The sequence below is a fragment of the Salmo salar genome, chromosome 22, assembly GCF_965601325.2.
Source record: "Salmo salar chromosome 22, fSalSal1, whole genome shotgun sequence".
In the NCBI taxonomy this organism is placed as follows: domain Eukaryota; kingdom Metazoa; phylum Chordata; class Actinopteri; order Salmoniformes; family Salmonidae; genus Salmo; species Salmo salar.
In genome coordinates this window covers 45,878,782-45,896,336 of record NC_138312.1, presented here as the reverse complement: position 1 = coordinate 45,896,336, position 17,555 = coordinate 45,878,782, and the positions used below count along the sequence as shown (strand labels likewise).

The 17,555-nt window shown below is 42.1% G+C and overlaps 1 protein-coding gene across 24 annotated transcripts in view; it reads right to left on the bottom strand.

The window, feature by feature from the left end:
- Window positions 1-17,555, bottom strand: part of LOC101448033 (uncharacterized) — a 79,281-nt gene that overhangs the window by 19,434 nt on the left and 42,292 nt on the right. For 7 of the 24 annotated variants that reach the window (XM_014167465.3, XM_014167467.3, XM_014167472.3 and 4 more), the window contains 22 exons: window positions 16,625-16,774; window positions 16,119-16,202; window positions 12,851-12,979; window positions 11,989-12,111; window positions 11,162-11,206; window positions 10,955-11,056; window positions 10,766-10,846; window positions 10,176-10,211; window positions 9,195-9,281; window positions 8,920-9,000; window positions 8,444-8,521; window positions 8,109-8,177; window positions 7,733-7,855; window positions 6,020-6,100; window positions 5,554-5,631; window positions 5,219-5,287; window positions 4,283-4,405; window positions 3,659-3,703; window positions 3,327-3,455; window positions 1,811-1,933; window positions 1,187-1,231; window positions 855-983 (listed from right to left, as the gene is read on the bottom strand). In XM_014167465.3, coding sequence (XP_014022940.3) covers window positions 855-983; window positions 1,187-1,231; window positions 1,811-1,933; window positions 3,327-3,455; window positions 3,659-3,703; window positions 4,283-4,405; window positions 5,219-5,287; window positions 5,554-5,631; window positions 6,020-6,100; window positions 7,733-7,855; window positions 8,109-8,177; window positions 8,444-8,521; window positions 8,920-9,000; window positions 9,195-9,281; window positions 10,176-10,211; window positions 10,766-10,846; window positions 10,955-11,056; window positions 11,162-11,206; window positions 11,989-12,111; window positions 12,851-12,979; window positions 16,119-16,202; window positions 16,625-16,774 — 2,010 coding nt within the window. The remainder of the gene's footprint in view (window positions 1-854; window positions 984-1,186; window positions 1,232-1,810; window positions 1,934-3,326; window positions 3,456-3,658; window positions 3,704-4,282; window positions 4,406-5,218; window positions 5,288-5,553; window positions 5,632-6,019; window positions 6,101-7,732; window positions 7,856-8,108; window positions 8,178-8,443; window positions 8,522-8,919; window positions 9,001-9,194; window positions 9,282-10,175; window positions 10,212-10,765; window positions 10,847-10,954; window positions 11,057-11,161; window positions 11,207-11,988; window positions 12,112-12,850; window positions 12,980-16,118; window positions 16,203-16,624; window positions 16,775-17,555) is intronic. The other 17 variants (XM_082967648.1, XM_082967649.1, XM_082967647.1 and 14 more) reach the window with 7 other exon arrangements.

The following is a 17,555-nucleotide window of genomic DNA, read 5'->3' as shown; positions in this document are numbered from 1 at the left end:
GGTAAACAAACCCCGTCAACCTAAACCAGGTAAACAAACCCCGTCAACCTAAACCAGGTAAACAAACCCCGTCAACCTAAACCAGGTAAACAAACCCCGTCAACCTAAACCAGGTAAACAAACCCCGTCAACCTAAACCAGGTAAACAAACCCCGTCAACCTAAACCAGGTAAACAAACCCCGTCAACCTAAACCAGGTAAACAAACCCCGTCAACCTAAACCAGGTAAACAAACCCCGTCAACCTAAACCAGGTAAACAAACCCCGTCAAACTAAACCAGGTAAACAAACCCCATCAACCTAAACCAGGTAAACAAACCCCGTCAACCTAAACCAGGTAAACAAACCACATCAACCTAAACCAGGTAAACAAACCCAGAAGCAATACTAGATATGGTGTGATGCAACCAGAAGAAAAAGTAAAAGTGGAAATATATTGTGGCTTCTCTGTGGTGACAACAGATGTGTCAGACATGGTTTGTCTTGACGTGTTGAGCGCAACAAAGTGTGGGCATGCTGGGAAGACTCAGTCATAGAGCTTAAAAGTAAGAGTGCCTGTTCACTTCCCACTTAGACACACAGATACCACCAGGCCAGAAGTAAGGAAGTCCAAAGCAGAGATATGTTTTGAAATATATCAGCAGAGAGAATAGGAAGATAGAATACCATCTAAAGGGGTGGAAGAATGACTAAAACCTCAAGATCACAGGAGAGATGAGGAAGACATAACACATGGAAAAATGACCCAGGAAGAGTGTGTTGAATGGGCAAGTGAGCGTAAAGAGAGCCAGGTCGGGTAAAGAATAAAGATCCAAAGAGAGAGGCCCCACACTCCTCGACTGTCTGCCATCTACCTTGGCTGTCTGTTTCAGAGACTCTTGAAGCGTTGGTACTTCAGCTTTCCATGGAGGTACTGCCTCCACTACAATAATGCCACCTCCAGTGGTAGGAGGTGTAGCTTTGGCCGGGTGCATGGGTGCTAGCTACAATCAAGAATGAGATAATACTCAATGTATACAACAGAAACAGAGCAAATTCAATGTATTGACACCCTGTAACAACAGTTAATGCAATAACACTGGTTAATGTAACAACTTATCTAAATGTAATAAATGTACATGTTTAATGTAATAAAATTGGTAAATGTAATAACAAATAATAGAGATAAAAGCGAGAGATGATTTACCTCTTTGGCTGCCTTAGCTCCTGGGGGAACTACTTCCACCTGTACCTGTAACCCAGAGCAGGAGAGGTCAGTGAATACAACACTAGGCTACTATCTGTGATACTGCTCAGCTCCTATACCCAACTGAGCTTCTGGATGGCTGTGGGCTCAATTCAACCAAACCCACATAGGTAGTACTCATGCAGGAACAAGAGCATCCTCTTTCTCATGTAGTCAAATAAAATTACAGAATGGTAAAGCAGGTGGCAGGTAGCCGTACAGTAACCGAAAGGTTGCTGATTCGAATCCATGAGCCGACTAGGTGAACAATCTGTCAATGTGCCCTTGAGCGAGGTACTTAACTCTATTTGCTCTTGTAAGTCGCTCTGGATAAGAGCGTCTGCTAAATGGCTAAAATGTAAAATGGTACAGTACACATCCTTCACTGCGTCCAATGCACTGTGAGTCTTTGTTACTGTGCCACTCTGTATCCAAGATCATGAATTAACATTGTGTGAAAACAGCGAAAGAATGACAATGACAAACAAGTGATCAATGATAGCCCCACAAACTCCAGGGATAGCCCCACCCTCAAAAGCCTTGTACTGTAGTGTGGTTAATACACCAAAGTAAACTGGAGTCTACCTTAGTCTGTGGCCCCTTCAGAGAAGCATCTCCAGCTGCGGCAGCTGGTGCAGCAACAGCCGTAACCAACTTAGCAGGATCCTTTTTAGCCATGTCAACTTTGCTTGATGTGGTGGGCACACTCTATAAATATATATGGTTCAAGCCATTAGACGAGGTGCAGAGAAGAGTTCAGAGTGCTGGGCATAATCTTACAGTCACAGTTTACTGGAGTGATAGGATGATTGTTAGCAGCTTGTCAGTCATTGGTAATGGAAAGGAAAGGCGCAGTGAGAAGAGAAGCACCTGACCAGAATTTGATGTCATAGTTTAGTAGAGTAATTGGAAGGTAAACAAACCCCGTCAACCTAAACCAGGTAAACAAACCCCGTCAAACTAAACCAGGTAAACAAACCCCGTCAACCTAAACCAGGTAAACAAACCCCGTCAACCTAAACCAGGTAAACAAACCCCGTCAACCTAAACCAGGTAAACAAACCCCGTCAACCTAAACCAGGTAAACAAACCCCGTCAACCTAAACCAGGTAAACAAACCCCGTCAACCTAAACCAGGTAAACAAACCCCGTCAACCTAAACCAGGTAAACAAACCCCGTCAACCTAAACCAGGTAAACAAACCCCGTCAACCTAAACCAGGTAAACAAACCCGTCAACCTAAACCAGGTAAACAAACCCCGTCAACCTAAACCAGGTAAACAAACCCCGTCAACCTAAACCAGGTAAACAAACCCCGTCAACCTAAACCAGGTAAACAAACCCCGTCAACCTAAACCAGGTAAACAAACCCCGTCAACCTAAACCAGGTAAACAAACCCCGTCAACCTAAACCAGGTAAACAAACCCCGTCAACCTAAACCAGGTAAACAAACCCCGTCAACCTAAACCAGGTAAACAAACCCCGTCAACCTAAACCAGGTAAACAAACCCCGTCAAACTAAACCAGGTAAACAAACCCCATCAACCTAAACCAGGTAAACAAACCCCGTCAACCTAAACCAGGTAAACAAACCACATCAACCTAAACCAGGTAAACAAACCCAGAAGCAATACTAGATATGGTGTGATGCAACCAGAAGAAAAAGTAAAAGTGGAAATATATTGTGGCTTCTCTGTGGTGACAACAGATGTGTCAGACATGGTTTGTCTTGACGTGTTGAGCGCAACAAAGTGTGGGCATGCTGGGAAGACTCAGTCATAGAGCTTAAAAGTAAGAGTGCCTGTTCACTTCCCACTTAGACACACAGATACCACCAGGCCAGAAGTAAGGAAGTCCAAAGCAGAGATATGTTTTGAAATATATCAGCAGAGAGAATAGGAAGATAGAATACCATCTAAAGGGGTGGAAGAATGACTAAAACCTCAAGATCACAGGAGAGATGAGGAAGACATAACACATGGAAAAATGACCCAGGAAGAGTGTGTTGAATGGGCAAGTGAGCGTAAAGAGAGCCAGGTCGGGTAAAGAATAAAGATCCAAAGAGAGAGGCCCCACACTCCTCGACTGTCTGCCATCTACCTTGGCTGTCTGTTTCAGAGACTCTTGAAGCGTTGGTACTTCAGCTTTCCATGGAGGTACTGCCTCCACTACAATAATGCCACCTCCAGTGGTAGGAGGTGTAGCTTTGGCCGGGTGCATGGGTGCTAGCTACAATCAAGAATGAGATAATACTCAATGTATACAACAGAAACAGAGCAAATTCAATGTATTGACACCCTGTAACAACAGTTAATGCAATAACACTGGTTAATGTAACAACTTATCTAAATGTAATAAATGTACATGTTTAATGTAATAAAATTGGTAAATGTAATAACAAATAATAGAGATAAAAGCGAGAGATGATTTACCTCTTTGGCTGCCTTAGCTCCTGGGGGAACTACTTCCACCTGTACCTGTAACCCAGAGCAGGAGAGGTCAGTGAATACAACACTAGGCTACTATCTGTGATACTGCTCAGCTCCTATACCCAACTGAGCTTCTGGATGGCTGTGGGCTCAATTCAACCAAACCCACATAGGTAGTACTCATGCAGGAACAAGAGCATCCTCTTTCTCATGTAGTCAAATAAAATTACAGAATGGTAAAGCAGGTGGCAGGTAGCCGTACAGTAACCGAAAGGTTGCTGATTCGAATCCATGAGCCGACTAGGTGAACAATCTGTCAATGTGCCCTTGAGCGAGGTACTTAACTCTATTTGCTCTTGTAAGTCGCTCTGGATAAGAGCGTCTGCTAAATGGCTAAAATGTAAAATGGTACAGTACACATCCTTCACTGCGTCCAATGCACTGTGAGTCTTTGTTACTGTGCCACTCTGTATCCAAGATCATGAATTAACATTGTGTGAAAACAGCGAAAGAATGACAATGACAAACAAGTGATCAATGATAGCCCCACAAACTCCAGGGATAGCCCCACCCTCAAAAGCCTTGTACTGTAGTGTGGTTAATACACCAAAGTAAACTGGAGTCTACCTTAGTCTGTGGCCCCTTCAGAGAAGCATCTCCAGCTGCGGCAGCTGGTGCAGCAACAGCCGTAACCAACTTAGCAGGATCCTTTTTAGCCATGTCAACTTTGCTTGATGTGGTGGGCACACTCTTTAAACATATATGGTTCAAGCCATTAGACGAGGTGCAGAGAAGAGTTCAGAGTGCTGGGCATAATCTTACAGTCACAGTTTACTGGAGTGATAGGATGATTGTTAGCAGCCTGTCAGTCATTGGTAATGGAAAGGAAAGGCGCAGTGAGAAGAGAAGTACCTGACCAGAATTTGATGTCATAGTTTAGTAGAGTAATTGGAAGGTAAACAAACCCCGTCAACCTAAACCAGGTAAACAAACCCCGTCAACCTAAACCAGGTAAACAAACCCCGTCAACCTAAACCAGGTAAACAAACCCCGTCAACCTAAACCAGGTAAACAAACCCCGTCAACATAAACCAGGTAAACAAACCCCGTCAACCTAAACCAGGTAAACAAGCCCCGTCAACCTAAACCAGGTAAACAAACCCCGTCAACCTAAACCAGGTAAACAAACCCAGTCAACCTAAACCAGGTAAACAAACCCCGTCAACCTAAACCAGGTAAACAAACCCCGTCAACCTAAACCAGGTAAACAAACCCCGTCAACCTAAACCAGGTAAACAAACCACGTCAACCTAAACCAGGTAAACAAACCACGTCAACCTAAACCAGGTAAACAAACCCCATCAACCTAAACCAGGTAAACAAACCCCGTCAACCTAAACCAGGTAAACAAACCCCGTCAACCTAAACCAGGTAAACAAACCCCGTCAACCTAAACCAGGTAAACAAACCCCGTCAACCTAAACCAGGTAAACAAATCCCGTCAACCTAAACCAGGTAAACAAATCCCATCAACCTAGAAACTGTAGTCCTCAAATGACAAACCTCAGCTGTCTTGGGCTTGGTGTCCAGTGGGGAGTCCAATCCTGACATCAGAGAGAAGTCATCAGCCAACTGAAACACAAACACAAGTCAATAGATAACAGCTTCACAACCCGACATAAATATAACATAGAATAGTTGAAGAGTTTGTTGTCTATTTGCATGGATATAGCTTTTTTGATGACAAAGTACTCAACACAACAGTAGCACAGCGTCAGCTGCAACATTGGACATCCCAGTTTAACACTGGACAGAAGCGTTTGTCACTGTTTATTTTGTTTTATGCATGGCTTATGTTATGTAGTCATGTAGGACCTGCTTTCTTTGGTGTTATTTACCTTTTCCACCTTAGCTTTCTTGTCAATGGGGGGAGCAGGAGACTTGGTCACAGGCGCAGACTTAAACTCTTCAGCTTTCTGGAAGAAAAGAGAGGTTATTTGGTTTGTTAAATACTGTTTATTAGGTTCTAGTTAAGAGGAACAGGGGAACGTTCATTTGAAGCCTTCACTAGAAAGCTGTCTTTACAGAACATTAAAATTACATCACAGTTGTGACAAACTATTACAGCTGACACTGTCAAAATGATATGACATGGTCATCTTGTAAGCATCATAAATATGTCATGACATGATAAGCAGTAGGTGGCTAGCAAGTTAGCTGTCCAACAAGCTAGGCTACATTGTACTGTGTCATTATGACTGTGCTATGTCAGTTGACATTGGTTCTCATAACAGTTTACCATCTCATGCTAATGACAGTTCTACGATGAAGGGTTGAAGAACAATATTATCAGTCTTTCTTTACCTTGATGGGAGCGGGTGGAGGTGGAGCAAAGTTGGAAAAGCCAGCAGACGAGGCATCAATGGCAGCCAAATCCTCAACTTTCTGTCAACAGATGAAATATTATCGGGTTATAATGACATCTCACATTAGGGCTGGGCGATATATTGAATTCATTCCAATTGATGTTCTTGCGTGATATTCCAAATGCCTGTCCCACAAGAATCGAGGTTGTTATTTATCGTTCTTATGAGCGTTAACTTCCGCTTGTTCTCGTGTTGTATTTTTGGTCTCGTCTCTTTCTCTCCTTCTGTGCGGTGTGCAGCTCCCCATTTACACAAATGTCTATATACAATTAAGAGATGCACGTCTCCGCCCTAACAAGCTTAGGTCCAAAATAAACCCATAGAAACGCATTGATTGGGCTTATTTTGATAAGATTTTAGCGCAAGTGAAACCTTTCGCTTCACCTCTCCCTCTGATTTACACACCTGCCCTCACGCCAACAAAGTTGAGAGATCACATCTTTCTCTCTGACAAGTGGTTTCAACTCGCTATTTGCATTTTAGTTTTGGTGCAACAGAATCGGTCATATGGACACCAAAACACATTGAAACATTATTTTACTGTAATATGGGATAAGTCAACTTTTCTAATGATATCCTTTTTAGGTCTCAACTACTCAAATTGCGCGCAGAGCCGACACAACTAAAACTAGAGTATGAAAGAAATTGATTGAGCTCGCGCATTGGGTACCGCTAGCAGCATTTTAGCCAAATTCTGTTGTACTCGCTGTCTCGTCAGTGTTTGATAAATGTGCAATAAGCATAAAAAACTATTATATACGGAATTGGTAATTCGTTCTCATTCTTAGAAATACGGTAGACCACTTGAATTCAACATCTGAACAAAGTGGACAGGCTAACATGCTTTAAAAAAAAAGTTGGAGACAGACAAAAGGGTGTGTTCATACCAATTCAACTGTTCAACCTTGTTACCTAGCAAATATATCCAATCTGGCTAAACTTGAAATATAAAAGATTAGCTAAAGATTAGCTATTGAGCCCTGTGCTAATTTTATATAGCCTAATGCCTACTACAAGAAGTTAGTCATTATTAGTGAATGTGCATTATGCTTGGTTCTAGTTACATTTGTAACAAAAAAGGGCATTTTCACAGACAGACTTGAAAGCCAGATCAGTAATTATAGCCAAAAAATCAGGTTAAACTATTTTGATAAATAATTCAATTATTAGTTGGTCTTATGGTTGTGGAAGGCTTATACACTATATACAGTGCATTCGGAAAGTATTCAGACCCCTTCCCTTCTTCCACAGTTTGTTACGTTACAGCCTTATTCTAAAATGGATTACATAATTCCCCCCCCCCTTATCAATCTACACACATTACCCCATAATGACAAAGTGAAAACAGGTTTGTTTTTTTTGCAAACTTCTAAAAAATAAAACCGAAATACCTTATTTACATACAAATTTAAAATGGTAAAATGTAAAATGGTACAGTAGACATCCTTCACTGCGTCCAATGCACTGTGAGTCTGTGTTACTGTGCCACTCTGTTAATTCATGATCTTGGATACATTGTGTGAAAACAGCGAAAGAATGACGATGACACAAACAAGCGATCAATGATAGCCCCCTAACCCCAGGGATAGCCCCACCCTCAAGAGCCTTGTACTGTAGTGTGGTTAATACACCAAAGTAAACTGGAGTCTACCTTAGTCTGTGGCCCCTTCAGAGAAGCATCTCCAGCCGCCGCAGCTGGTGCAGCAACAGCCGTAACCAACTTAGCATGATCCTTTTTAGCCATGTCAACTTTGCTTGATGTGGTGGGAACACTCTATAAACACATATGGTTCAAGCCATTAGATGAGGTGCAGAGAAGAGTTCAGAGTGCTGGGCATAATCTTACAGTCACAGTTTACTGGAGTGATAGGATGATTGTTAGCAGCTTGTCTGTCATTGGTAATGGAAAGGAAAGGCGCAGTGAGAAGAGAAGTACCTGACCAGAATTTGTTGTCACAGTTTAGTAGAGTAATTGGAAGGTAAACAAATCCCATCAACCTAGAAACTGTAGTCCTCAAATGACAAACCTCAGCTGTCTTGGGCTTGGTGTCCAGTGGGGAGTCCAATCCTGACATCAGAGAGAAGTCATCAGCAAACTGAAACACAAACACAAGTCAATAGATAACAGCTTCACAACCCGACATAAATATAACATAGAATAGTTGAAGAGTTTGTTGTCTATTTGCATGGATATAGCTTTTTTGATGACAAAGTACTCAACACAACAGTAGCACAGCGTCAGCTGCAACATTGGACATCCCAGTTTAACACTGGACAGAAGCGTTTGTCACTGTTTATTTTGTTTTATGCATGGCTTATGTTATGTAGTCATGTAGGACCTGCTTTCTTTGGTGTTATTTACCTTTTCCACCTTAGCTTTCTTGTCAATGGGGGGAGCAGGAGACTTGGTCACAGGCGCAGACTTAAACTCTTCAGCTTTCTGGAAGAAAAGAGAGGTTATTTGGTTTGTTAAATACTGTTTCTTAGGTTCTAGTTAAGAGGAACAGGGGAACGTTCATTTGAAGCCTTCACTAGAAAGCTGTCTTTACAGAACATTAAAATTACATCACAGTTGTGACAAACTATTACAGCTGACACTGTCAAAATGATATGACATGGTCATCTTGTAAGCATCATAAATATGTCATGACATGATAAGCAGTAGGTGGCTAGGAAGTTAGCTGTCCAACAAGGTAGCCTACATTGTGCTGTGTCATTATGACTGTGTTATGTCAGTTGACACAACTTGACATTGGTTCTCATAACAGTTTACCATCTCATGCTAATGACAGTTTTACGATGAAGGGATGAAGAAAAATAGTATCAGTCTTTGTTTACCTTGATGGGAGCGGGTGGAGGTGGAGCAAAGTTTGAGAAGCCAGCAGACAAGGCATCAATGGCACCCAAGTCTTCCACTTTCTGTCAACAGATTAAATATCATTGGGTTATAATGACACCTCACTTCTTATTTACAGTATCATTGGTCAGGACCTCAGTCTCACCCAAAAGACCATAGGACTAATAATCATTCTGTAATGTTATGCATGTTTTAGGGAACAGGGCTCAAATTGATTTATAAGTGATTATAACCTGTTAATAGTGTAAAGTCTCACCTTCTCCTGTTTCTGAGGGATGGGAGCCATAGAGGTTGTGAACCCAAAGGACAGGGAGTCCAGAGCCTCATCTGTGCTCATGGGTTTCTGATACAAGTAAACAAACAAGCAAACAAATAACCTCAGTTATACACAAAGCATTACAGTAACAGTTTTGTCTTCAAATACACCACTAGAGGGCGTGTCAAAATAACTCCAACCATTTAAAGGAGACCAGGAGCAAAAGAATCGACACACCCAGCAATCACATTTCCTAGAATGTAAATCACAACAAAGCACTCCGCAAAGGACTCCGAGCAGAATCTCTTTACAAAACATCAGATTTGGCAGGAAGCCTAGTGGTTAAGAGCATTGGGCCAGTAACTTAAAGGTTGCTGGTTAGAATCCCTGAAGCGGATTCAAATGTAAATGTAATAAAAACACGCTTTATAACCAAATGTGCAACTTTAGACAACTCACTTTTGACAACATGCCTCAGGGGTAAAAGACTTTGCCTCCTGTCCTAACAAGCTCTTAGAAGCAGAGGTATACTACACAGAGAACTGCAGTACAAAACAAGGTGTGGCCCAGAGGGAGAATATGTGTGCAAGTGTGTATAGGTGAATAGGTGTGGAGTAATGAGTGATTGTGTGTTGACTATTTATCTGTTGTTAGTGTGTGGGTGTGTTTATAAAGGATGGGTTTAGCAGAACTAGAGCCAGCTGGATGAGGTGGGTCAAATGTTGTTTGCAGAGCCAACACCCCACAGTGCAAATCAACATTCCACACTGTAGAGGTACCCAAAACTGTCAGAAGAGACCATGGGATGGTCTATGGTTTGTTTAGTTCCTTTAGTGTGTGTGTGTGTGTGTGTGTGTGTGTGTGTGCGCGCACATGCATTAGTATGTGGGTATGTGTGAAAGATTGAGAGGAGAAAGTCAATATCTCAATATTTCTCCCCAGCATACAGTGTATTCCCTAGCAGTAAATACAATGACTTACCGGGACATCTTTTGGCTTGACATCTGCAACTGGGGCCTATGAAAATGTAATTTAACATTGTAATTCAATATAATAAAAGCTCATTAATTACATCTTTTTATTGAATAAGCCTAGATTTAAATAAAATCTGATCATGTTATGACAAAAGAATGGCAAAAGAATGTTAAAAGACTGGTAACTATATACAGGCTTTTTTGGCCTAGTCCAGAAACAAACCCTAGTCCATCATATAAATCTGAAAGAAAAGGATAGATATGGTAGTAACTCCATCTTGTCATCTGATCAGCTTGGTGAAAATGTGTCCATATTGCTAACACCTATCCATTCCTCTCAGATTAACACAAGTGTCCAGGGGATAGGACAGGGTCTAGGGGTTGTTTCTGGATGGGGCGTATCTCTCTGTTGGAAAACCTGATAACCAAGGGGTTCCAGTCAAATGTGTCATGTCAAAGGGAGTACTGCAGTACAATGCTAAAGATACATGCAAACTCAAAGCTCTCTAACAGCAGAAGGCTGAGGGTTGGATTAAGATGCAGAAGTGATGATGATGAGGAAGAACACTGGAGGAGGAGGGTGATTTAAAGACTGACCATGTCTTCAGATCGGTATCCTGGGGGCAGTGGGCAGTCGTCCCCCCCACATATCACTCCCTTCTTTGAGGTCAGTCCATGCTGTGTGACATATACAACAACACACTGTTTTACATGGTGACCGGGTGCACACATACAACCCAATCTAACTTGCACTGTGCACACACACACTCTGTGAAGGTTCTGTACCTCTATCACCTCTGGCCCGGTGTATACATGGGCTGCAGGTGCGAAAGACTCTGATGAGGGTAAGGAATCAGCCAGGGCATCGAACGGGTCCACAGCAAGCTCCTACACATGATGCAACAAAACTCAAACACGAGCAATGCAACTCCATGCCAATCATTTTAGTGCAATATCAATCCCACATAGAGACAAGATATATGGATGATTTACCTCTTTGGCTGCCTTAGCTCCTGGGGGAACTACTTCCACCTGTACCTGTAACCCAGAGCAGGAGAGGTCAGTGAATACAACACTAGGCTACTATCTGTGATACTGCTCAGCTCCTATACCCAACTGAGCTTCTGGATGGCTGTGGGCTCAATTCAACCAAACCCACATAGGTAGTACTCACGCAGGAACAAGAGCACCCTCTTTCTCATGTAGTCAAATTTCAAAAGGCACTTGCACATCTGAGCTATCTTTGTTGCAGGTGCATTGTAACAACTGAATAACATGAGAAAAAAGAAGAAACTCGCACACTGCTCTTCATAGTATCACTGCTCTTTATTAAGCTTTTACGCATCGGCCTCAAGGCCTTCATCAGAGCAGAATGCAGGTTTCTTCTTTATTCTCCTGTAGTCAAATACAATTGCAGATTGTTAAAGCAGATGGCAGGTAGCCTAGCGGTTAATAATGTTGAGCCAGTAACAAAATGTTGCTGATTCGAATCCCTGAGCCGACTAGGTGAAACATCTGTCTATGTGCCCTTGAGCAAGGCACTTTATTCTAATTGCTCCTTTAAGTCGCTCTGGATAAGAGCGTCTGCTAAATGGCTAAAATGTAAAATGGTTCAGTAGACATCCTTCACTGTTTCCAAGTCCCTGTTACTATGTCACTGTGTTAATTCATGATCTTGGTTACATTGTGTGAAAACAGTGAAAGAATGACAAGGAAACAAACAAGTGATCAATGATAGCCCCCTAACCCCAGGGATAGCCCCACCCTCAAGAGCCTTGTACTGTAGTGTGGTTAATACACCAAAGTAAACTGGAGTCTACCTTAGTCTGTGGCCCCTTCAGAGAGGCAGCTCCAGCCGCGGCAGCTGGTGCAGCAACAGCCGTAACCAACTTAGCAGGATCCTTTTTAGCCATGTCAACTTTGCTTGATGTGGTGGGCACACTCTATAAACGCATATGGTTCAAGCCATTAGACGAGGTGCAGAGAAGAGTTCAGAGTGCTGGGCATAATCTTACAGTCACAGTTTACTGGAGTGATAGGATGATTGTTAGCAGCTTGTCAGTCATTGGTAATGGAAAGGAAAGGCGCAGTGAGAAGAGAAGTACCTGACCAGAATTTGTTGTCACAGTTTAGTAGACTAATAGGAAGGTAAACAAAGCCCATCAACCTAAACCAGGTAAACAAATCCTGTCAACCTAAACCAGGTAAACAAACCCAGAAGCAATACTATATATGGTGTGAAGCTACCAGAAGAAAAAGTGGAAATATATTGTGGCTTTTCTGTGGTGACAACAGATGTGACAGAAATGGTTTGTCTTGACGTGTTGAGCGTACCACAAGTGTGGGCATGCTGGGAAGGCTCTTAAGAGTAAGCTTAAGAGTGTCTGTCCACTTCCCACTTAGACACACCGACACCTCTAGGCCAGAAGTAAGGAAGTCCAAAGCAGAGATATGTTTTGAAATATATCGGCAGAGAGAATAGGAAGATAGAATACCATCTAAAGGGGTGGAAGAATGACTAAAACCTCAAGATCACAGGAGAGATGAGGAAGACATAACACATGGAAAAATGACCCAGGAAGAGTGTGTTGAATGGGGAAGTGAGCGAAAGAGAGCCAGGTCGGGTAAAGAATAAAGATCCAAAGAGAGAGGCCCCACACTCCTCGACTGTCTGCCATCTACCTTGGCTGTCTGTTTCAGAGACTCTTGAAGCGTTGGTACTTCAGCTTTCCATGGAGGTACTGCCTCCACTACAATAATGCCACCTCCAGTGGTAGGAGGTGTAGCTTTGGCCGGGTGCATGGGTGCCGGCTACAATCAAGGATGAGTTAAAACTCAATGTATTCAACAGAATTCAACACTGGAACAACGGTTAACGTAATAACACTGATTAATGTAATAACTTCACGTTCAGTATATCACATAGAACAAGTAAAAAAAAATAAAAATGTCCCACACTGTAGTGTGTGTCTATACGTCTATGTGGTGTGGGCACATTTCAATGTGTGCTTGTGAGGGTGACTGTATGATGTGCATGAGTTTGTCGGTGTTTGTAATTGCCGGTGGTTGGTGGTTTGTGCATCGAATTAAGGGAAGACAATCAAAACATTGATTTTGGTATGTTATTACATGATTATTGAAGTTAAGTTATTCATTAAAAAAAGTTGACTCACCTGACAGTGTAATAACCACCGTATAACCTAATAATTTATTAGATTAAAAAAACGTTATCCAGAAAGTTATTACATTAACCGGCTTCATTACATGAAAAACATTTTTTTTTACCGGTGTTATTACTTACATTAACCGTTGTTACACATTCCTTAAATTCTATTATGTAAAGGTGAAAGGGGTCCAGTGAGGGTGAGGTGCAGGGGTTGTAAAAATGTAAAGTAGGGTCAAGTTGGCCCTGGACCCTGATCTAGGATCAGTTTTGCATTTCCTTCTCCTAAGATTACTTTATTGGTCAATTGTACACAAGGTCTAATCGAAATTTGACTTCTGGTTTTAACCCTACCCCTCCAAAAGACACACATACATACAAATACAGTTTTTTTTCCTCAAAAGAATGGTGCTGGAGGGAATAGCAGCCGTTTTACAGGCTCCTGACCAATTCTGCGATTTAGAAATTTTTTGAGCTTATCTTTCTTTTTTTTGTACATGTTTCCACTATCGTTTCCAATTACCGAAAGAGCTTCTGAACATCAAAACAGCGATCACTAACCTCGATTTGGATGAGGCTTTCTACTTCAATTAATAGGAGGCAAAGGAGATACTGCTCATCCCAGACCAAGCCCAAATCCCCGACACTCGGAAGAGGTGGCATTATAGAGGCCGGCGTGCGGGATACTTGACGAGACTACGTCGGCAACTGGATAAACCGCTTCTACCATCCGTTCTATTGGCGAACAAGCAATCACTGGAGAATAAACTGGATGAGCTCTGTTCGAGACTATCCTATCAATGTGATCTGAAGAACTGTAATATCCTACGTTTCACCGAGTCATGGCTGAACAAGGACATGGATAATATAAATCTGGCTGGTTTTTCTATACATCGGCAGGACAGAACAGCAGCGCCGGGTAAGCTCGGGGGTGGTTAACAACAGCTGGTGTGCAATCTCTAATATTAAGGAAGTCTCAAGTTGCTGCAAAGAAACCACTACTAAAGGACACCAATAATAAGAAGACTTGTTTGGGCAAGAAGCACGAGCAATGGACATTAGACCAGTGGAAATCTGTCTTTTGGTCTGATGAGTCCAAATTTGAGATTTTTGGATCCAACCGCCGTGTCTTTGTGAAACGCAGAGTAGGTGAACAGATGATCTCCGCATGTGTAGTTCCCACCGTGAAGCATGGAGGAGGTGGTGTGATGGTGTGGGGGGTGCTTTGCCATACACTTAACCAGTATGGCTACTACAGCATTCTGCGGCAATATGCTATCCCATCTGGTTTGCGCTTAGTGGGACTATCATTTGTTTTTCAACAGGACAATGACCCAACACACCTCCAGGCTGTGTAAGGGCTATTTGACCAAGAAGGAGAGTGATGGAGTGCTGCATCAGATGACCTGGCCTCCACAAATCACCCAACCTCAATCCAATTGAGATGGTTTGGGATGAGTTGGACCACAGAGTGAAGGAAAGGCAGCCAACAATTGCTCAGCATATGTGGGAACTCCTCCAAGACTGTTGGAAAAGCATTCCAGGTGAAGCTGTTTGAGAGAATGCCAAGTGTGTCCAAAGCTGTCAACAAGGCAAAGGGTGGCGACTTTGAATAATCTAAAATATCAAATATATTTTTGGTTTGTTTAATAATGTTTTGGTTACTACATGACTCCATGTGTTATTTCATAGTTTTGATGTCTTCACTATTATTCTACAATGTAGAACATAGTAAAAATAAAGAAAAATCCTTGAATGAGTAGGTGTGTCCAAACTTTTGACTGGCACTGTATATTGATGCCACACACACCCACTCACACAGACACACTTTCACAATCTTCACACACGCTGTTGCGATTCTGTTTATCTTTCCTGATTGCCTAGTCATTTTTACCCCTACCTACATGTACATATTACATCAATCACCTCAACTACCTCGTAACCCAGCCCATTAACTTGGTACCAGTACTCCCTGTATATAGCCTCGTTATTGTTATCTTATTGTGCTACAATTTCCTTTTTTCTTTAGCACATTTTCTTACTCTGCATTGTTTGGAAAGGGCTCGTAAGTAAGAATTTCACGGTACACCCATTGTATTCGGCGCATGCAACAAATAAAATTGTATTTGATTTGGATTGCTTTGACAGGTTTTGGAGAGGTGCGGGGAGCTGCCACACACGCCTCAGTTTGCCAGCTCACTTCCCACCAGATTTTTCCCCTCGCCCCCGGCAGTGATGGTTAAATTACGCATGTGAGGAGAGTAAGCTGATCCTAGATATGTGTATACGGGCAACATCTACCCGTAACTTAAAACCCAGCAGCCATTCAAATCAAATCAAATCTTATTGGTCACATACACATGGTTAGCAAATGTTAATAGAGTGTAGCGAAATGCTTGTGCTTCTAGTTCCGACCGTGCAGTAATATCTAACAAGTAATCTAACAATTCCACAACAACTACCTAATGCACACAAATCTAAAGGGATGAAATAAGAATATATACATATAAATATATGGATGAGTGATGACCGAGCGGCATAGGCAAGATGCAATAGATGGTATAAAATACAGTATATACATATAAGATGAGTAATGTAAGATATGTAAACATTAATAAAGTACCATTATTTAAAGTGACTAGTGATCCATTTATTAAAGTGGCCAATGATTCAAGTCTGTATCTAGGCAGCAGCCTCTGTGTGTTAGTGATTCAGAAGTCACATACACAACAAGATTCAGAGGATGAAACCATGAACTATATTTAGGGGAGGGGTGTTTTGAGTTACCTTTGGGGTGTCTTTAGGACTGCCTTTGGTCCCAGGTGTTGGTATGTCAATAATAGTAGCACCAGCTGGAGAGACGAGTGCCGTCTACAAACCAAGAAGCAGGCGCAGAACATATGGAAATGTGGTTGAGAAAGCGAGCCAACAACACACTTATGCACCATTCCAATGGACAGTGAAGAGCCCTAATCCCATTCTCCAGCATGTAAAATAGCACAATCAATCAATAAGCTCTTTGGGGTCATGGTGAAGGTTGAAGTAAGCATATCTGAATGCACCATAGGTAAAGCTGAGAAGAAGTCAATGGTAGAGAACCCAAGCAGCTGTAGACTTTGTGAATGAAGTGTTTCAGAGGATGAAAGTGAGCATGAAGAGAAGAGAGGGATAAGAGAGATTCCATGTAACAGAGTACACTACACCCATGTTAATGAGGGAAGGGGGTTAAGAACATCAGAATATGCCAAGGTTGTCCCACAGGAATCTCCAAAGACCCAGCTAAGTCAGTCTACCTCTGGCATCGCCACTTTGGCCGTTCCTCTTTGTGTTGTCCCTGCTGTAGTAGGACTTCCTCCCGCTGTGGCACCACTTGCTGTGGCACCACCCATTGTCACGGACACCGCCCCTGGCTTTGTAGCCATGGTGGAGGCGGCAGATGCACTCTGTAATGCAACAAAGATTGTGATTGGCTCGGTCACATTTGATTACTTTCAGCTTGCCTTATCCAATTGCTTCCTTATTTCATTCTGTGCCTAGTGATCGAACAACAAACGACTGATCATCAAGTCTGTACAGATGCATACGGTACTATACATAATCGTGTGCGTACAGATGTAGGATCTTAATTTGAGCCAGTTTGCTACAGCAGGATAATAATCCTGCGGCAACAGGACATTTTAATTATAATGTGGATTCCAATACATTTTTGGAGGGGTTGATACGAAAAATGTTAGGGAAAACCAAGTCGGAAATGTAAAAGTAGAAATTACAAACTTCAGAACCCTTTTTAAACCTCAAATACACTAAGTCTTAAATGTTCTGCATTGCAGGAAAGTTAACCTGCAACAGGGTGATCAAATTAAGATCCTACATCTGTAGATAGGTATGCAGTGCATGCCTGTGTATGATACAAGTGAAACCTGTGTAGCTCTCCTGTGTAGCAAACACCTTCACTGCAAACTGCTTCACTGCTTCACATGCCAAAGGAATTTTAACCAGAAGGAGGGCACCTCAAGGTCAAGTTCTTATAAAGGGGTAATTATAAAAGTTCTAGTCTAGGGGTATGGTCTTCGACTCAAATAACCTTAAAACACCCTATTCAATCAGCATTATCCCATACACTCAATACTGTATTTCAGCTTAGGTGACATAACTATCATGGTTAAATGTGACTATGTTGACATAACATACCACACTGAAGCTGTCTGTTTTGAAAAATAGCTT